The following is a 22,663-nucleotide window of genomic DNA, read 5'->3' as shown; positions in this document are numbered from 1 at the left end:
CAGAACAGATCAGGATCTATTGTGCACTACCACAAATTATAAACTAAAAATATGAGCACAGGCCGAAAAACTTAGAACCTATGCAGGTAAATATAAAGGAAAAGTACCAGATAAGCAATTTATTGATGACCCAAAAAAAGTTTTATAGAGAATTGGGAAACAAGCCAAAAAAATAAGAAATAGATACAGTTTGGAGAAATATCTATGGAGAGCCTGTGGAACATAACAAAGATGCTAAATGGATAGAAGAAATAAAAGAAAGAATAAGAAGTTTAAATGTACAGGATATGAAATGGGATGAAGTAAGGCCAGAGAGATTGAAACAAAGTTAAGAAAAGTCCTTAACTGGAAAATACCAGGCCCAGATGCAGTACCTAACATCTTGCTAAAAGTATTAACATCTTTACACATAGATTTAGCTGTGAGTTAGAACCATTTATATGCACACCCCGAACAGACACCAGCCTGGTTAACAACAGGAAACACACTCCTACTTAAGAGCAAATATGCAAGCAATCCTAAAAACTATAGACTAATAACATGCCTTCCGACGATGTATAAACTATACACTTGAATTGATACTGGCAGAGTTTATAGTCATTTAGAAGAAAACTCAATCATGGCAATAGAACAAAAAGTATAGTAAAAGAAAGTGATATGGAATTAAGGATCATTTTGTTGTCATAATAGATAACTGTAAAAAGGGGAAGAATCTAAGTATGGCATGGATAGACTACAAAAAGCATTTGACAGTATCTCAAATTCATGGATAAAACAGTGCTTAAAAATGTATAAGATGCACCTTACACTGATCGATTACATTACAGAGACCATGAAACAGTGTCAAACCACTTTACAGTTAAGCCATGATAAAGGACAAATTATTATTCCAGGGATAGAAATTCAAAGGAGGGTATTCCAGGGTGACTGTCACTGTTACCGCTGCTCTTTTGTCGTGCCCTTAACCCATTCAGTTGTCTGTGTAATAGATTAAGTCATGGCTACAATTTGGCTCCTAGAAAACAACAAAGTGGAATCTCATCATCCTTTTGGAGATGATTTAAAGCTGCATAGTTCTTCAGATGCAGAACTGAGAGCACAACTGCAAGTGGTTGAAACTTTTTCAGATGATATAAGAATGTCATTTGGTCTTGATAAATCTGCAAAAGCGACTGTTAAAGCAGGAAAGCTGCAGCACCAAGAAAACATCCGTTTGGGACAGGAATGTGATATAAAAGAACTTGAGCAAGAGTGAGTGTGTAAATATTGGGGAATTGATGAAGGATCAACAATAAAACATGAACAAATGTGAATAAAACTTAGCAAAGAATATTTTAGAAGATTTAATTAATACTGAAAACAGCATTGACATCTAGGAACAAAGTCCAAACTGTAAATCAGTTTCCTCTTCCTGTCCTAACTTACAGTTTTGGAGTGATTGGCTGGCCCCAAAAGGTGTTGGATATGTTAGACAACTAAACAAGAAGGATGCTTCATGCTTATCAAATGATTTATAAAAATCAGTGCATATCAAGATTATATATTCCCTATTCTGAAGGAGGTATGGGGCTCCTCAAAACTAATTACATGTATAGATCTGCAATAGTGGGACTGCATACATATCTGCTGACCTCACAAGACCCATAGAGAAAGTTTTGAAACATGAGTAGAATAAGTGTAAGACGACTTCCCTGCTTAGATGAGCAGAAGCATATCAGCGTCAAGCTGGAATGGAAATCACACCAGAAGTAGATAAAAATCAGGCAGTGACTGAATGTGCCAAAAAAAAAAACAAAAGAAAGAATAGAAGGTGAAGGATCAGATGAGAAGACAAAAAAATGTGAAAAATGCATAAATATAGTTCCAAGTATAGAAAACTCTTGGAACAACCTCATGTTGATCAGAATTGAACACAGGAATGGTTAAGGAGAGGTGAATTTAAACCAAAAGATGAAAGGTTAATATTGGCTACCAAAGATAGTGGACTGTGTACATGCTGGTTTACAAAGTTTATTGAACATGAGGGAGAAACAGACAAATGTAGGTTTTGTAAAACAGAATTGAAAACAGTTCCAGAGCTTGTTGCTGGTTGTGATATACTAATGGCAGAAGGACTGTATACTGAAAGGCATAGTAATGTGGCAAGACTCTTGCATCGGGGATTGTGCAAATATTATAATAATGAAAGGTGTATATAATAATGGTGCGTATGCAGAGGAACCCAAGATTTTCTACTGTACTAGAGAAACTGGGAGGAACAGACTGTTCATTTTGTGAAAGCACAAATAAGCAAATGGACTGGTACTCCACAGCAGAATTTATTTGAAAGGGCACATAAAGTGTATGTTCCAAATGTGGCCATGATAAAGCAACCAAGAACTGCATTAGTAAAGATGCATTCATACCAGCAGAAAGAGATGATTTTGACAAAACCGTGCAGAAGGGAAAAGTATTACAAATTAGAGAGAGCAGAGTTTTTGACTCCCCCAAAGACCGACCACACTGGACTAAATGTATACCCAGTAGATGCCATGGTTGTGGCAGCAGCTACCAAAAAGAAGCTGGCTGAACAGAGCTCCACTGTCCATCTGTGTGCTGCACAATGATTTTTCAGTGTATACCAGGCAGAAGAGAAGCAAATGCAGCCAAGCAATCGAGGAATGTCAAGAGGTAGGTGAGAGTTTCAATCTGCTATATCTCACTGTCTTCAGAATATTTTTTCCTGTAAGATCAAAGACATTTTTTGATGCAGAACAGGCTAAGGAGGAAATATAAAATTCTATCCAATAAAAATTGAGCCAGCAAGGAGAAGCAGACTTTTGCTTCTCATTCTTCTCATAGAATGACTTTGCCAGTGAAATATTTTCCAATGATCCAAAGGAAAATGCTTGAAAGACAGAAAAAAAAGCACAGGACCTCTCTAGAAAAATCAGGACTTGAACCATAGGGAGATTCAGATGAACAGGAATAAGACCAGTGATACGGAAGCTAGTAAATAAGTGGGAGACTATAAAGCTTCAATCACATTTGTGAAGTAAGACTTGGGAACAAAGTGTCTGAGAAAGACTGGACTTTTATTGACTTTGTTAAACTTGTAGGTGGACTATGAAGCATATATTCCACTTTTTTGTCATTAATGTTTAGAAGGATACTGTTTTGTTGTTGTTTGTCTTTCAGCTTTTCCCAGTTAGGGGTCGCCACAGCGGAACTCCGGTCCGCTAATGATTGGCAGTTGTTTTTTTTTCCTGGTGTCGAGTTGCCAGCCCGACACCCAACCTTCAACGAAGGCACGCCCATTCAACGCATGTCTTTCGAATGCCCACTCGACCACGGGGAGGACATGCAGACTCCACACAGAAGGCACTCCCAACCCAAACCGAGAATCGAATGGGAGGACTTCTTGCTGTGAGGCAACAACGCTACCGTTGCACCACCTCGGAAGTATACTGTTTAGAAGGATACTAAAAGGGGGAAAATATAACTGCAAGTAAAACATTTTTGTTCTTATTAGGATTTGTATAAAACAATATTCTTCATAGTGATCACTGCTGAAGTAGACTTAGGTATGTATATGGGTTATATCCTGCCAGCTTGAGCTGAGCTAACAAAAAGACAGTTTAGGTGTGATGTGCTTCAGAGCTTTATTTCTGAAGAGTACACGGTTCTGATGCTTTTGAGGAGTAACTGTCAGCACGTGTTTTTCTTTTCAGGGCAGATAAGTTCCTCTTGGAGAAAAAATGCTCTACTTTCTTAAAAATTTTCTTACTGTTTTTATTACCTTCCTCTTCAGTAAAGTTATTTTAAAGCTAGTAGTGTTGTTATTTAATAGACTGTCTTGAGGCTGTAACTTTCTTTTACATGGAGCACTCGTTTCTTTCTGGCAGTTTAAAAGTAGTGTAAACTTACTGAAAACATTTTCTGTGGAGAATTTGTTTGTTTTTTTTATGTTGTGAAGCTGCCATAGTGTTTTAAAGTACATTTAACTGTGTTTTTTTTCTGTCAAAAAAAAGTAGTTTCTGTGGAATGGTACGTTTACCAGTATTTGCTACTTGTCTTCACCGGGAAAGAGACAGTATTTTTAGTTTGACCATAGATCAACTTCCAGTCCCATGGTTGAACCTTCTTCTAGCCACAAAAAATAAAAAGGTTAACAAACAGCTATTGCCACCACAGCAAGCTAGCAACTGCCTCAGCCACAGGTGGGTGACCCTGCTGTGGCCATTTGTTGTACCTCGGACCACTCATATTTTACATTTCATAACACCCATGCAGATGGGAACTGAAAGTTCAACTGCTGAATCCTACACTAAGGCACTGTACGAGCACATCCACTCATGCATGAATCGTGCCATCCCAAATAGAACCAAAATGCTCTCATCCAAAAAAAGGAAGCCAATCTGGTGGTCCCCTGCCATAAACAAACTTTACAACAAAAGGAAGAAACTTTTGCAGAAAAGAGGAAAATCCCAGGATGCAAAAAACTCCCTTACTAGCCTCAGTAAGAAACTGAGATGCCTCATAAAATCCTCCAAAGCTAGTTACGAAAATAAAATTGCCAAAGATTCCAAAGACAACCACAAAGCATTCTATAACTATGTCAAGAATCTAAATGGCAATGCTCAGGTCTGCTCTGAGCTAAAACAGAATGGCATTAAATATACTGATCCAAAGGATATTGCCAATATCCTGGCAGATTGATTCAGTGCCAACTTCACCCCCCACTCACCCCCTAAATGGCCCATCTCAATACCGGAAGATTGCCAAATTCCAGTAATAACGGCCACACAGGTATAAAATGCACTCTCTAAAGCCAAGAATACAGCATCCATGGGACCAGATGACATCCCGGGCTGTGTACTACATGAACTACAATATGAACTGGCACCTCACCTAAGCGTCATGTTTAATCATAGCCTCACCTCAGGTTTCGTGCCCACTGAGTGGCGCAGAGCTACAGTTATCCCAATCCACAAGGGGGGATCCACCTTGGATCCCGGAAACTACCGTCCCATCAGTCTGACAAGCCTGATCTGCAAGGCCATGGAGCGTATTATCATGGAACTTATAAAAAAAGACATTGGCAACCTTCAAACACTGGACCCCACCCAGTTTGGGTTTGTGAAGGGCCGATCTTGTCTCCTGAACCTGATTGACTTCTTTGAATCAGTCTCCAGAGCCATGGACAAGGGTAAGGTGGTCCACACAGCCTATCTAGACCTTGCCAAGGCCTTTGACACCATCCCCACTCTGGAATCATAGATAAACTTACTAAGTTGGGCATTAATCCCTATGTCACCCAATGGGTTGCTAAATGGCTTACTGATAGAACCCACACTGTAAAAGTAGCCGACTCCAAATCCAGCTCCAGACAAGTGACAAGTGGAGTACCTCAGGGTTCAGTCCTGGGGCCACTCTTGTTTGGCATCTACTTCTCTGAAGTACAGGTCAACACTAAGGGACTCTGGCTAACAAAGTTTGCAGATGACTGCAAACTGGGAGCCATTATTGAATCCCAAATGATGTGGATACTCTACAAAAGGGCCTTACAGAAACAGATGCTTGGTGCCAGAGCCATGGGCTCAAGCTCAATGCCAAGAAATGTATTGTTATCCCCTTTGGGAAAAAACATGTATCCATAAATTACCATATAGGTGGCAGTACACTAAACACATAAAGTGTGATAAGAGACTTAGGGACACAGGTGGACAGTGGTCTCACCTTCGATAACCACATCGCCACAACAGTCAGGAAATCCTTCTATGTGGCACACCTCATCACGAAGGGCTTTTCATCCAGAAAGAAGGAGGTCATTGTCCCACTGTACTCATCCCTCATTAGACCCATTATAGAATACAACGCCCCGTTTGGTATGTACCTCTCAAGACATCTGCAACAACTGGAAAGGCCTCAGAAATACCTCACTAAAAGAATCACAGGCCTAAAGCAGATGCCCTATGCTGACCGCCTTAAAAAACTCCAGCTATACTCTGTCGCATATCGTCAATTCAGAGGCGATCTCTGCTTAACATACAAGGCCATGTCAAACCCAGAGCTGTTGGACATGCTACACTTAAAGAAATCCCAATCCCTCAGAGCTACACGCTCCAGGGATCTAAACCTTGTCATCACAATAAACAAAACATGCTGGAGGGATAGGTTCCTGACCCAGAGACTCCCCAGACTCTGGAATAGATTGCCCATACATGTCAAGCAGAGTGCCTCTTTGGACCTCTTCAAGAGGAACCTTGGCAATTGGATGGGAAAAAGGAAATTCACCCCAGGGATCACGTCAGTCGCCCTGCTAGACAGGGGTCCAGGAAAGTAAATAATGTGGGAAGAAATAGCCAGGGAATTGTTATGGCTAGGCTTGTATAGGTCCTAGGGCTGATAGCCTAGTACCAACCTATGAACCTGAGTCCCATTGGTGTAGCACCTACAGCCACTATGGACTAGCCACGTCCTCTGCATCTGAGTCCCCTCAGTGAGCAAGAGAGATCCAATCTTTTTGGTCATGGAACAGGGAAGGTTTACCTGTTGTGTCAGAATGCTGTGCCCATCCCTGGAGAAGCAGCTGATGTCATTAGTAACATGGTTGGCCCCATTTTACTGTCAAAATGAAACAGAAAACCAAGCATATATCTACCCCTCCTCAAATTTCTTTGGATAAAAGTAGTTTACTGGGACTGGCTCCTGATTTAATTCAGGGTATTGATCCTTCTTGTAAAGTAGTTTCAGGTAAAAGGAAGACAGATTTCTCTTTTCCTAAAGAAATTCATGATTCTGAAACTGAACAGAAAGATGCAGGGAAAGATTCATGGTTTTGTTCTCAGATTTCTAATTCAGACTCAAATAAGAACAACACTGAAACTTCTCAGTCCATCAGAAAATATTTTGAGTTGTTGTAGAAGGATATTCCAGAACCTGCACCCATTCCTCCTGTCCTGTCTACTTTAGAAGATGTGTGTCTTATTGCCTACAGTTTTCCTGATAGCCAGCTGTCCCTAAAAAGGTAGATAAGATCTATAAAATTCCTAAGTCTTTTACATTTTTGATGTATAAAATTCCTCAGTCTTTTACATTTTTATATATTGTTCTCAACTCTGACCCAGCAGCTGATTAACACTTGGTTAATTCCAGTCCTTCTTTTTCTAATAAGGATGGGAAATAGGTACTGAAAAATGTGTGTTCTTCTGCAAGCTTAATTTTTGGTATTTTGAATTGCCAGGCTCGTATGTTAAAGCTTGTTCTGGCAAATTGTGAAGATATAAGGAATGTTTTATCTACAGTTTCTTCTTGTGAAGAAAAAAATCTGCTTTAAATAACTTTGTTTCTTCTATTGCAGAGATCACTACTTATTTGTTGCAAGGTGTATACAACTTTGTTGATATTTCTTTCAGGGCTATGGCCACTGGTATTGTTTTAAGCAGGTTTGCTTGAGGGCATTCTTACAACCTCCCAGATTATGTAAAAATTAGATTTTAAATTCTCTCTTGGGTAGAGATTGAGTGTTTGGGCCCTCTGAGGCAGAGGTGATTAGACACAACAAATTCCTAGGAGATGTTTGCCTTATCAAGGCACTCAACTCTCTGTGAATGTTCTGGGGTCCTGGAGACTGTGATGAAAAGGGCAAGCTGATCCAGGCAATGTCTAAGATTTTTCAGCACTCCTTTTCCAAATTGTCCAAAAGATTTTCTTTCTCCTCATCCAATTTTGGCAAAAAAAAAAAAAAAACACAGATAAACGACCTCAACACAATTCAGGTAAACAGATGTTCAAAAAGAAATGGCAAGGATGATCCAAGAAGTTTAATACCTCCCAATACCAAGGACAGCTTAATGAGTCTGAATGACTCTTCAAGAGGCTTGCGATCCCCTCCAACCATACCCCTTTTCTCTTTCAGAAAATTTGAATTTCCATTTTTCTCTTTGGTAACAGATTGCTTCAGACAAATGGATTCTGAAAAAATTCATTGAGGTTATAGATGGCTGTGGGAGGTACCATTTTCTTTTCAGGAGATCAGCCCTAATCTGCAGATTAGACTCTCTTGTTTCCCCATGTTCTTCATCACATGATGTCTAGAGAGGTGATCGAACCAGTTCTTCCCTTTCAGGTGGGGAAGGAGTTTTATTCAAGGATGATCTTCGTACCAAAGAAAGAAAATGCACGGAGACCAGTTTTGGATCTTTCTTTTCTAAACCTGTTTGTGATGGTGCCAAAATTCAAAATGTTGTAACTTCGTAACCTTTTAACTTTTCTTCCTCTTTCATGTTTCCTTTTAACACTAGACTTAAAAGATTGTCATCACATCCCAATTCATCCAGAACTTCTGAGATTTCTTAAGAGTTTGTGTATCTGGGTCAAATTTTAAGTTCTCAGTCTTATCCTATCTGCTGCACCAAGAGAGTTTGCATATCTAGCTCTGACTATAGTTCATTGCAATCTGCAGGATATCTGAATTTTTCCGTATTTATCTTTTTCAAGGTGTCAAGAATCTATTTCGTGTGTGAGAGATTTGCACAAACTATTATTCCAGAAGAACATTCAAAAGTCTTTCTTGACCCCCTCACACAAGGTTGTGTTCTTGGGATGTCAGCTAGATGCACCAGTTCAAAGAACTTTTCTTCCACAGGAAAAAAAAAAACAATCTTTATCTGAATCTATTTTCTAAGGTTTCCCACTCAAAGTTCAGTCACTTCAAGGGGATATTTCAGGATTTTGGGTTTCACTGCATACATGATTCTCATGATAACCCCTGACAAGAATCCACATGAGAAAGATACAGTGGTATTTGAAATCTTCTTGGTCCCAGCATCAACATCCCTTTCTTTTTCAGATTCCAATGTGGGATTTGGCTTTATTTGCCTGAATGTGTCCATAACAGACTTAAAAAGGAAAATCATCATGGACATTCAGAACTGCAGTATAGCTGAAACCCCTGATGTCCTTAAGGGGGTTATTTGAATATATCCCATGTTACCTCTAATACAAGAGGTTTTAAGGAATCAAACAGTGGAAAAATCTAGCTTGGCTAGATTTTTCTTGTAGTTGGTACACAAATGTAAGTAAGTAAATAAGTAAACTTTCCAGATGCATGACTTTTTGTAAATTTCACTCAAAACATAATGCAGAACTCAAATGGCTAAGTGCCTGCACCTACAGAGTTCTTGTCTCCCACTGAGAGTATTTAATAATGGGGAAAAAAACAATCTGATAGCTTTGCAAATCCATGAATCTTTGTAAATTTTAATCAGAACACATTGTACAGAATTCCCCGGCCAACCGCCTGCACCTATAGACATTTTGTTCCCCACTGAAAGCATTTGCTAATGGAAAAAAAACAATCAGATAACTTTACAGTTACATGAACATTTGTAAATTTAACTCAGAACACAATGTTCAGAATTTCCATGTCCAACTGCTTGCACCTACAGACTTTTTGTCTCCCACAGAGAGCATTTTTGCTAATGGGGAAAAACAATTTGATAGCTTTGTAGATGCTAGAAACTTATCCTTTTCCATTCTTTCATCATTTTGTCTTATGTTTAAGCCTATTTGGAGAACATAATGTTCAAAGATAGACTGATGATGTCCTACAACTGCTGCAACCATGAGGATTGGTCATTTATTGTTTTAAGCCATTTAGAGTGCATTTTCATTGGGCTTAATTATTCACTACTCTAGAGAAGTTTTCTCCTCAACATTAGTGATGAGTGCCCTGCTTTTGAGCAAACTTCTTTGGTAGTTATGGCCAGCATTTGAGAACTGGCTCTTCTTTGGGCTGTAACAGGAACTTTGCGGGTCTTGGTATTAAACTGGATAGCCTTACAATCCTAGTGACTAGGATCTTGAGTAATACAGCTGAACTGAAAGGAGATGTTGCAGTCCAAAAATATATTTTAGAATAGTATGGGACAGCATTTGGGTCCTTGCAGGAGAATTTGCAACATCACACTAACCAGTTACAGTCACAGCAGCAATCAGTTCAGCATCACAACTCAGAAGTGCAGGCCATTTGTGGGAAAATTGATGTTCTGGAAAACCTGCGTAGACAAAATAAATTATGACTGATAAGCCTCACTGAAGGAATCAAAAAAGGTAATATTTGTCACTTTTTGGAAACCCAGCAATGTAAAGCACTTGACCTTCTCCCAGCCCATGTGCTCATAATCGAAAGAGCACTTCACTTTATGATCAACTGAACCTCAGGGTGCTCCTCTGAGGCAAGTTATCATGAAGTTTTTAAATTTTGTGGACCGAGCCAGAGTAATAACAAAATGGTAAAGAAGGCCACCCCTTAATATTGCTGTGTCATAGGATATGCTTATTCCAAGACTTTCCCCAGCTGTTTGCTAGGAGGAGGAGATATTTTGCTAATGTGAGAAGCTTGTGTTACATAAGTAATATCCTTTCCTTCTTCAAAATGCTTAGCACACTAACAATCAAGCTTTGTAATAATTGTTTTTCCCTTGAAAATTCTAAATCAGCACTGAAATTCTTGCAACTACACATACTAACTCCCACAGTACCCAATGAAGCTAGCAGACTAGATTACGAAGGATATTTGTGATAACCCACATTCAGCACTGGAGCAGGGTGAGAATAACTGCAGGTCCTAGCAAATTTGCACTGGTTGTCATAAGTGATAGAGTTGCCTACAATGTCTCTCATTCACATACAGATACACTCTCCTCACTGAAATCTGCAAACTCAGTACAAAGGGCCAGGAGGCAGTCAGATAAATCATTAGCCAAGTTTTTTGGGGGGTGTACCCTCCAGAATTAACAAATCACTTTCAGCCTGTACAAGAGCTGACTGAGGTGCCTCTGTGATAGAGTAGGGGAAGCGGTTGAAAGTATTATAGCAGTGTGTTAATTCCTAATGCAAACAAGGGCCCCAGTACTGCGGATAGCAAATCAAAGGGCATGGAGCAGTTTCTGACTAAGTTCAAGGTTAAGAAGACCATAGCAAGTAGAATTACAGCAACAGCAAGCTCACTTATATCATTTTATATTTAGCTTGCCTTTTCCTAATTTTCAGGTCATCAGAGAGCCTATGATGATATATTTTTAGTGACGTTCTCTTAGAAAGACTCGTGCTGAGCCAACAGATCTCACTTGTTTTATTACATTTAACTGCACTTTCTCTCTATCTCCCTCCACCACCACCACTCTCTCTCTCTCTGTCTGACTACTATAGTATTCAGTTTTGCATGAGGGCCAAACTTTAAAGCTGGAAAAACACTTAGCAGATGTAGTGCTGCTACAGGAATGTAAACTAGTCAAGTGTCATGTCAGACTAATAAAGAGTTTTAGCAAATTTGATTCTTTTTAAAATTCTTATACCTCTGCTAAAGCAAGGGTAGTTACTCTAGTCAAACAATGTTTAAAGTGGAATGTAGTTGAGCAGCAGAATATTGGAGAGAAAGGGGGGTGTGGGTGACAGTTGATACAGGCCAAGGATTGTTCACTTCAGCTAATGTATACAATCGCAACAGAGATTGCCTATGCTTTTTCAGGAACTTTTTCACTTTTTTAGAAACATGCTCACATTTATATTCCTGTTTGTTAAACAGAGGAGACTTTAATTTTGTGCCTGATTCAATAAGTGACTGAACTCAGCAGAATCTGAGAGACCCAAAAATCTCAGGAAGTTGTCAGATGTGTTACTGATGTCATGGCTTAGATGATATGTGGTGACCATGCATCCAGAAGAAGAAGCCTACTCACTTACAACATCTAAACTCTGCATTCTAGATTACAGGCTAATATCTGGTGATTTAGTACCAAAAGTGCAGCAAGTGAAAATGTTCAGTGCCCCTTTTTCAGACTATTTACCCATCTCTTGTAAACTCTGAGTTTGGCAGAGGAGTATCCAAGACCATGGCAAATGGATTCCCTAATTCTGGAAGACTTCAGCTTGGTTGACTACATTAGAAGAAGTCTTCAAGTATGTCTTTTAATCCTGTTAGCTTTTTTCCATAGTTATGTAGTAGGAATCTTTCAAACTAAAACCACAGCAGCCAAAACACAGTATCTGGAGAGCAAAGATTTGCAGTGGAGAACTCTACAGCTCCACTGGGCATTCACTGAGTGCAAAATGACCAAATATAGGATGCTGCATAAGAATCTTAGTATTATACACCATAAGACAACCCACGTTTATCTGCATCAGCTTAGGACATGGGCATTGGCTGCAGGCATACATTTTCCTAAAGTCTTGGTGGGGTTGGCCAAGCATAAGAAGATGCATTGATTAGTTTTCAAGTTAACAGATGACAGGAAAGTGAAGACCATTATCTGGGGGAAAGATACTAGGCCTCACTTTACAGAGTTTTCTCTTTTATTCTTCTTTTTTTTTTTTTTTAATTTCTCCAGATCTTTCGGGGTTCTAATACCATGATGAAAATGGCCTCCATTCCTAAGTCAAAGTATGATTAAAGGTCATGAAATTAGTATTGCTTCAATCTTTGATGTCAGCCAGAAGCGCTCTTCACAGCACCAGCAGTATGACCAGTAATGACTCATTCTGCAACCTGTATGGTGTTGCATGTATTGGTAACATATCTAAGTACGATTGTAAATTATTTTTTATAAGACCTATTGCTCCTACTACTACTGCAACTGTCTGGGTATCTTTCTATCACATTGCCCTCATTTCTGCCTCCAAATCCCGGTACGTTATGACAGTGTATCTCTCTGTACATAAGCCACTGTAGTCACTGGGTGTAGCAATTTCAATAATCAATGTTACTTTTGTCTTCTTTTTATTTTTCATAGACTACTATGTCTGGTTTTCTTGCACCTATTTTTTGAACTATTGGTAGTGCATGAGCCTATCTAATATAAAATTCTTCATTTTCTATGATGCTTTGTGGCTCATGTTTCCAGTACTTTTCATCTACTTCACTGTTATAATGTTTGCACAATCCCCAATGCAACAGTCTTGCCATATTATTATGCCTTTCACTATACAGTCCTTCTGCCATCAGTATATCACAACCAGCAACAAGATGTGCAACCTTTTCCAATTCTTTTGTACAAAACCCATATTTGTCTGTTTCTCCCGCATGTTCAGTGGACTTTGTAAACCAATGTTTACATAGTCCACTATCTTGAGGCACCAATATTAACCATTTGTCTTTTGGTTTAAGTTCACCTCTCCTTAACCATTCCTGCGTCCGATCCTAATCAACATGAGGTTACTCCAAGAGTTTCCTGTACTTGCAACTATATGTATGCATTTTCTACATTTCTTGCCTTCTCATCTAATCCTTCACCTTATATTATTTCTTTTGTTTTTTTGTCACTTCAGTTGCTACTTGATTTTTATCTATGTTTGGTTTGATTTCCATTCCTGCTTGACGCCGATATGCTTCTGTTAAACTAAGCAGGGAAGTCATCTTAGACTTGCTGTTCTCATGTTTCAAAACCTTCACTACATTTTAGTCTTGTGAGATCAGAAGATATGTATGCAGTCCTACTATTGCAGATCTATGCATTTAATCAATTTCGGGGAGGCCCATGCCTCTTTCAGAATGGGGAATATATAGTCTTGGTATACACTGATTTTTTTATAAATCATTTGAGGAGCATGATGCATCCTTCTTGTTATCCTGTCTAACCGATCCAGCACCTTTTGGGGCCAGTCAGTCACTGCAAAACTGTAAGTTAGGACAGGAAGAAGAAATTGGTTTATAGCTTGGACTTTGTTCCTTGATGTCAGTGCTGTTTCCAGTATTAATTTTAGTCTTCTTAAATATTCCTTACTATATTTTATTCACATTTGTTCATGTTTTATTGCTGATCCTTCATCAGTTCCCAAATATTTATACATTACCTCTTGCTGATGTTCTTTTATATAACATTCCTGTCCCAATCTTTGTGCTACAGCTTTCCTACTTTAAAGGTTGCTTTTGCACATTTATCAAGACCAAATGACATTCTTACATTGCGTGAAAAAGTTTTACCACATGCAGTTGTGCTTTCTGTTCCTCATCTGATGAACTGTACATTTTTAAATCGTCTACAAAAAGAAGATGAGAAGTCTTTATACTTTGTTGTTTTGTAGGAGCCAGATTGTAGCCATGACCTAATTTGTTAAGTAGACAGCTTAATGAGTTAACTCATTCACTCCAATGGAACTCAGAAAGTTTGCATTGTAACTTCCAATGGGCAGTGCCCAAGTTTTTTGACAGTATCAAATTATATCCTCACATTTCAAATAAATATTCATATCGCTGGAACCACAGTGGTTATGAAAGAAATATAAATGGCAAACACTTCAACACAAACAATTTTTTATAATGGTAGTATTCTTCAGGTTGTAGGCCTTAAACTGAATTTTATAAGTCACAGTAAACACACACACCTCTTTGGCCCTCTTCAAAAGGAACCTTGACGATTAGATGGGAGAAAGGAAATTCACCCCGGGGATCACATCAGTCACCCTGCTAGACAGGGGTCTGGGGAAGTAAATAGTGTGGGAAGAAATAGCCAGGGAATTGTTATGGCTAGGCTTGTATAGGCTCTAGGGCCGATAGCCTAGTACCAAGCTATGAACCATACTGTCAGCAGCATTTTATTCATCTAGCTGAGAGCATTCATATGAGGCTAAGGAGTTTTATCTGTGTTACCTGGTTGTTGAAATATTTAGACAAATGTGAAAATTATATCTGTATAAATTGATATCATAAAAACAACAGTTAATATATATTTACCTGCACTAGACATAGGTCAAATATTAATGTAGATGAGTTTGCCATTGTGTAAGCTTTAAGGTGAAATCTTTTAAAACATTGTGCAAAGGATGCAAGTATGAACAAGCAACATTTGATGCCTAGAGGTGTCAGTAGGAGTTAACTACAGATACACCTGAGTTAAGGGCAAGACGAAAGAACAGTGATGACAGAGTCACCCTGGAATATCCCCCGTTGATTTTTTATCCATGGAATAATAATTTGTCCTTTATCTTGGCTTAACTACAAAGTGGTTTGCCACTGTTTCATGGTCACTGTAATGCAACCAGTCAGTGTAGGGTGTATCTTATACATTTTTAAGCACTGTTTTATCCATGAATGTAGGATATTGTCAAATGCTTTTTGTAGTATATCCATGCCATGCTTATATTCTTCTCCTTTTTACAGTTCTCCATTATGACGTTGTTAACAACAGTCATTTGTTTCATATGACTTTCCTTTGTTACCATTTTAGTTCTGTTTCCATGACTGAGTTTTCTTCTAAATAACTGTAAACTCTGTCGGCATCAATTCCAGTGTATAGTTTATACATCGTTGGAAGGCAAGTTGTTAGTACGTAGTTTTTAGAATAGCCTGCAGGTTCGCTGTTAAATAGGAGTATTGCTTTCCTGTTATTAACCAGGCTGGTATCCCTTTGGGGTGAGCATATAAACAGTTCTCACTCATGGCAAAATATTCATGTAAAGATGTTAATAGTTTTAGCCAGAAGTTGGGTATTGAATCTGGGCCTGTGGTTTTCTAGTTAAGAGCTTTTCTTAACTTTGTTTCATTCTCTCTGTCCATTCCTTCATCCCATTTCCTATCCTGCATATTTGAATGTCTTATTCTTTCTTTTATGTCGTCTATCCATTTAGCATCTTTGTTGTGTTCCACAGGATCTTCATAGATATTTCTCCAAAATGTATCTATTTCTTCTTTTTTGATGGTGTTTCAGTCCCTTTTTCCTTGTTTCTCAATTATCTACAAAACTTTTTGGGTCATCAATAAATTGCTTATTTTGTACTTTTCCTTCATATCTATCTGCATATCCTCTATGTTTTTCTACTTCTGATATTTTATTATTTGCAATAGTGCACAATAGATCCTGATCTGCTCTTATACTCCACTTAGATTTTTATTACATCTCTCTCTGAGTATTTTTGTTGATCTGTTCCCTCTTCTGTACTATTATAACAGTGACACTTATTGTCTTAATTGCTTTATAGTTTTTCTCTGTTCAGAACTTACTAGATGGCATTCAATCTCTCCTTCCTCTCTCTTAATACCCTGTGTTTTTGTGGTAAGACTTTATCTGTTATTAATTTAGCTCCACAGTGATATATCCTATTTACTTCTGTTAATATTGCATGAATCTCTATTAACAGTCCTAATTACTGTGCTCATTTGTTGTAGCAATCTTCTAACTTTTTGGGTTTTATTGACTTTCTGTAGTCTGTGTCTTTCATTGATCTTAATATATTTGTCCACTTATATTAAATCAAGCAATATTTTGTATGACTGTTATTATTCTCCTTAAGGATCTCATCCAAAATCCCACTCTATCCTTATTTCTTGCATCATCTCCTTCCACTTTGAAATGTAGCTTTCTACTGTTTTGTATATTCAGATCAGATAATAGCTGATAGAACACTTTGTACTCCTGTACTTTTTTGTGTAACTGGTATTACATGGAACAGATGAAGCTACAGGTTATCATAACCAGCTGTGCTCTCAACATGAATGCCAAGACTCACTTCTTGAGCTTCACTCTTGAGATGCATTTCTTGGCTTCTGTGTCTTAAACACATAATATGGAGGTTATGATTGGAAACCTGATTATAATCCTCTGTTTCTCAGCCGTTACATAATAACTGGCCATTATTTCATGAATAAAAGTGGAGTTGTGTTTAAGAGTGCAGTTGCTGCAATGTTATTGCTTATAAAGAGGTGAGCAGCTCTTTTTTTGCAAATATTACTGTTTATTCCAGTGTCAAAAGATTGTGTGCCAGATGATATATTATGACAGTAAGTGTTCTGTCAAATTTGACTTAATTATAAATATATGTGATGGGACTTAATAAGTATGCATTGTATCATAATTTGTGGCTGGCAACCATTCACCAGAGTATTTCACCAGAGTAGACAGTTGAGCAGTAGATTGATATAATCACATTTTGTTGTGAAAATGTAATGACTACTAGAAAAAGAAAATATAAGGGAGCACTAATGAAAGATGGGGAACAGTGGCTTTGCAACTGTGCATTTTAAGCTTTGAAGTTGTGGGTGTTTTTTGAAGTATATGGATGTATTTGTTTCCTGACTGTTTATTGTCTTTTATTGGGGAGATGCAGATTAATATTCAGAAGTCCATCTTTATGTTGTTCAACAGGCAACTGTTTCAGCATCATCTGTATTTTAGATAATATACCTGTGTGTGTTTGTGCGCACGCATGCTTAAAACTGCTTTTGCCAGTCTTTTTCAAGGAATGTAAAAGAGTATTAGAACTGTTTGCAGTGACATTGATTTATGAAGGTATGCAGCCTTATGTTTTCTTATCAAGCTTCTGTACTCCAGACTCTGTAGATTCAGTAAAGTTCTATACAGGACTCTGTGCTCTGATAATGGAAGGAAGAAAGGAAATGCACCAAGCAGTGATATACATGTTGGTTTCTCTATTAAAGTTAATGTAAAACTGAGCGTGTTGTGTAGTTGAAAGTACCTTTTCAGTAACTGTGATGCATATTATATATCAGTCTATCTATTATTATGTGTAGCCATTTACATTTTTAGGCTGTAAGGAGACAGGTAATATGTTGTTTTACAAAAGGCTGATTAAAAATCTTAGTCTTCTAGAGCTGCTGTTTTGATTGCAGAAGATTTTACACATGGAGCTCCTCCCTCACCCAGTTTAGGGTCACATCTTAAATGGTCCAGCTATTTATTTAAGGATTTTGCATCAGAGGAACAAGGGATTGTAAAATAGTGGATGGATTTCACATTCCCTTCAGCTGACCTTCTGTAGATTGTGGAATATAAGGTTATTTGTAGGAGATCAGACTGGCACTTTCTGATATAACTAGTTTTACCATTTCTTTTCTTAATTCAAATTTTCTTTAGGAGAGTTTGTGCTTGAATATGATTGTATCTTTTTAGCTAGGTTATCACTATTTACTAGTTGCATTCAGTAATAGAAAATGTATTGTGTTAGTTGCATTCAGTAACAGAGACTGTATTATGTTTTTATATCCCTGTTCTACAGCCAAGCAAGAACAAGCTCCGCCAGTGCCTAAAGTCTATATTGGAATGTTGGAGTATAAGCCAGAGGATGAGCCAAAACTGACCAAGAACCTAATTCTAGGTGATAATGTGTTAACATATTTCATTTATAAAGATAACTTTATAGCACATTTTTTCATGGTCATTTGTGTTTTTGTATTCCTAATGTGCCTGTCTCAGAAATCATGTAATAGTCTGTGCTGTCCTGCATTCTGCATGATTCTTTCATCTTTCATGCAGTAGTAACATTGCAGTGTGTGTGGGGTACCAGGGTTCAATGTGTATAGCACCTTGTACTGTATGGATAGAAAGTAAGTTCTGTGATGAGCTGGAGATCCTGGGTGGTTCATTGTTTATACATACATACATATATACAGAGGGAGAGAGAGAGTAGCTTGCACTTGTAGGACTAGAGAGGAGGTTTTGTGATAATTGGGATGTATGGAGTTCAACATATATAGTACCTTGTCCTTTTAGAGATAAAAGTACAAATTTTGTAATGAGTGTGCCTAAGCTTCTGTAGTTCTGCTGGAAGACTTCACTAAGGATTTAGAGAGTTTTGGCAGCACCTGCAAGGACATGATGGAGTTTAGTTTGTTTGATCTGAACCCAGGTGATGTTTTATTACTGCACTTCTATGATAGACAGTGATTATCCATAATGAACACTATGTTCAATCACAAAACTGCTCATAGGTGTGCATTTGGTACCAAAGTACCACAGAGTCAAAGGCCGTGTAAGTATATTGTCAGAACTGATGGGCACTGTAGTCAAGAGAGGTACTGAGTTGTTAAGTGGTCACCTTTTGATGGTGTTACATCAGACTTCCAGGGTCATTACTGGATAGATGCAGGAAATGCAGGCTTATACTGTGGGCATGTCTAGTTGATTTTTGTTTGTGGAAAGAGTTCAACAACTTCCTCTGGAAGAGCTTCTTGTATATCAGAGTAGTTTAGTGGTGTGATATGTGTATGGACTCTATTCAAGACCTCCATAGTTGAGGTGGTGGGGAGGAACTTTGACCAAAAAGTGGTCTATTTCTGCATGATATGGTCTGAACAGTAGGCTTATCACCTGTGGCTGTTATGGATGGGGCAGTTTGTAGATGCCCTAAGGCACATGCTTGTACCAAAGCATTTCTAGCCTGTGGGCATTGATAATTGGGAAGATTGGGACATGAATGACTAGGCTTAAAAAGGCTGTAGTGGTATTAGCCTTATAACCTCCTATGATCCTAAGACCTGCTGCTGGGCATTACTGTTGAGGAAAGCCATTGAGTTAAACAAAGAGGCTTTCTGTGCAGATGCTAGTAGAGGGTGTATTTCTTGATTTGACTGTGAACACACTGATGAGCAGAAAAGCAGTTTCAGTATTTGCTAATGCAAAAATCTAGATATGGGAGGAGTTTGATGGAGCCATAGAGAATGATCCTAAACTGGCAAAGACAAATCATTTGACATATTAGAGATGGTGGTAGACATTGTGTAGACTATTCTCAGCAAGCTGGATGTGCGTGCATGTGTGTGCATGTGTGAGCGTGTGCATGCATGTGTGTGCATGTGCATGCACATGTGTGTGTGTGTGTGTGTGTGTGTGTGTGTGTGGATGTGTGTGTGTGTGTGTGTGTGTGTGTGTGTGTTTGTATGTAAAAGCATTTGTAAGATAGATGGAAATTTAAACAGCTTCAGCCAGGAAATGCTGACATAATTAAAACATTCCCAATATACTTTATTCCAGCCTTTAGGAATGATGGCTGTGCATCACCCGCACCACCCAAAAAAAGCCCCTACATATAGCCATCCTTGTTTCAGGATAGGTCATAATTGTCCCCAGCTTGGGGCACTGCATAGCACTCTCCTTTCTTGCAGCTGTTTATCACTTAGAGCATCAGGTGTGGGTGCATTTCATTATTAGGTTTGCAGGTAGTTATTAGGAATCTGTCAAAGAGATCATTGAGGAACATAGCCCGTATTCCAATTTCTCCCGAGCACTTTCTGAGTAATGACCTGCTCAGCTCACACAGTCGGCAATTGAAGACTGAGGGGAATCAAACCCTGTAGCACATGAAGTAGCTAGTTAAAATCTCATAACCTTAATCCTTTGTGCTAACTGGCCGTAGCCCCATCTTTTGGTAGATGACATAAGCATCCACATCACTGCTTTGGAGCATCAGGTCTCACCCACCATAGCGCAGACCTTTGCTTGCACAGGAGCAATTTGTCCTCTAGGAAAACACCACTTCCTCCCCCAAGATTGGCAAGCCTTCATTTCCTACTCACCCTCATCCACTCCCCAAACCATTATTTAAACTTGTGTCTCTGAGTTAGAGTCAGAAGTGTATATCTCTTCTCCCAACAACTGTGGCCTTGTGGTGACTTTCTATGAGGTAGGTTATAAAGCTTTGACAATTAAATTTTATCCTACCTAAAAGCTACCTTTCAGGTTGGCCATGAATAGCATGAATACCTTTGGATGCAGGATTTGACTTGACTACTGCTATTGATGGAATGTTGTTGTTATGACAAAAGCTTTGACAAAAGTTTTACCAAACGATTTGCTAAAAATAAAATCTTCATTCTTTCATCAAGGAACTGTTAAAGGTGGTACAGTGGGATGCAATCTGTTTATCACAACTGAGATGGATTTACTTAAGTCAGAAATAACAAAGTCTCTGGTTCTTTACGTAAAGTAGATCAGATGTTGACTTTGTTTCATCCTGGGTGACATCAATGCAGCTGTACAGATTATTCACTGAAAAAGAAAGACTGTTTGAAAATCTGTTTTGCAAAAGTAACTTTAAAACTGAGGTCGCTAATCCCTGGCATGCATTCCAAGTTTCATGAAGAATTTAACAGTCCCCTCAGAAATCATAGTACAGTATTTATGTGATTGTGGCATTTACAAATGAGAAGAAAAGCTTCTCTCCAAAGGGACTGCTTGGGAATGGCAGTGAATGGATGCTTTTTAAATGGACAAATCAGTTCTACCTTAAACAGTTTGAAGTTAAATGCCTTGGATTTTCTTGCAGGGCACCCTGTGTTGTCCATTTCCTCCCTTTAAATTGTTTGCCTTCTCGTCTGTGTTTGTTCAGGATATACTCTTTGAGAATGTGCCATATTCATTATGTCATCTTTAAGATGTTCTCTCAGTTTAAGTTAATATTGATGCAGATACTCATAATATGCACTTTAGAAGCTTGAAATACTGAAATATCGAAATTCAGTATTTCGAGCCCATAAAGTGGAATCCTGAAAAGAGCAAAACCTCAGAAGTGCGAAATTCAAAACCTTGCATACTGGAGGTTTTGAATTAGCGCTTCTGGTGTGGTGTTTCATTGTGGTTATGGATTCAGGTAAGTGTTGATATGTTAAGGGTTTTGGGTAGGGGCTGTGGTGTGTATTAGTGTATTTTGTTGCTGTGATGTGTGTGTGCGAGGAGAATGTAGCTTGTGTGGTGGTGTTTTTTGTGTTTTTGCATATAGTGTGACCTCGGAGTTAGAATATTTAAGTAGGGGGGGTGTGGGGGGCACAGCCCCCCTGGGGGGTGCAGGGGAGCTTAACCCCCATCTTTCATGTAGTGTGGAGCTTGTGTGTGTGTGTGTGTGTGTGTGTGTGTGTGTGTGTGTGTGTGTGTGTGTGTGTGTGTGTGTGGTTGTGGACAGCAGAAGCGCTAATTCAAAATCTTCGGTATGCGAGATTTTGAATTTCACGCTTCTGAGTTTTCATTCTTGTTAGGGTTTGACTTTATAGCCTCGACATAATGAACTTCGACATTTCAGTATTTTAAGGATATAAAGTGAATCCATTTATTAGCATTAAGCTTCTTTTGCATGAATTTGCAGCAAAAATGTAATTAAGGCCACTTTCACTAATGCAGGTACTGTTGTGGAAAAACTGTACTGGTTAAGTTAGCTTTGTATTATACAGACTGATTTAACCAGAACATGCATTTTTTTGCTGCAAAAAATTGCAAATCGTCACTAGTAAGGAGTAAATGACTGTATTTGTACACATACCTTGTTTGCTTCCCTCTGCAGCAGAAAAGAAAATTAAAACAAAATGTTATCCAGTGCTTAAAAGGAGAGCCACTGAATGTTTTTGTTCATCATCATTATTAACAACCCCATTTTTCTACATGGGATCAGGGTATCATGTTAACTGTTGCCATCTCTCTCGATTCAATGCCACACTCCTGCCTTCTTCAACACTGATGCCTGACTGTCACAGATCTTCCCTCACACAGTCCTTCCACCTGTTTGCTGGATGTCCTAGTTTCCTCTTATCATCTTCCTTTCTGTCCCAAATTTTCTTCACCAGATTTTCTTCTGCTTTTCTGCATGTGTCCATACCAGTGTAATCTGTTCTCTTTGATCTTTTCTGCAACTGGAGCTACTTTGGCTTCTTCTCTTATGCCCTTATTTCTTTTTCTGTCCTACAGTGTACATCCTACCACCCTTCACAGGCATTTCATTTCCATCACGTCTAGTGTCCACATCTGCTCTACTTTACTGCCCAGGTTTCTGTACCATACAGTAGTACTGATCCCATCACTGTCTTGTACACTTTACTTTTCAGTTTCTTTGGCATTCTCTCATTCACTACACCTGACACTGTATGCCAGTTGGATGCAGCCCCTCTGATTCTAGCTTTGAT

General features: G+C 38.6%; 1 protein-coding gene across 1 annotated transcript in view; it reads left to right on the top strand.

Annotated features, from left to right (window-relative positions):
- MYO5C (myosin VC) overlaps positions 1-22,663 on the top strand; it is a 1,763,334-nt gene that overhangs the window by 1,324,375 nt on the left and 416,296 nt on the right. The window contains exon 22 of the mRNA XM_044078824.1: positions 17,995-18,093. Within this exon, the coding sequence (XP_043934759.1) occupies positions 17,995-18,093 (99 nt within the window). The remainder of the gene's footprint in view (positions 1-17,994; positions 18,094-22,663) is intronic.

The sequence above is a fragment of the Protopterus annectens genome, chromosome 7.part1, assembly GCF_019279795.1.
Source record: "Protopterus annectens isolate FY-2018-M chromosome 7.part1, PAN1.0, whole genome shotgun sequence".
Taxonomy (NCBI): Eukaryota; Metazoa; Chordata; order Ceratodontiformes; family Protopteridae; genus Protopterus; species Protopterus annectens.
Note: the sequence above shows the minus strand (reverse complement) of the source record. Positions and strands in the feature narration are given on the sequence as shown.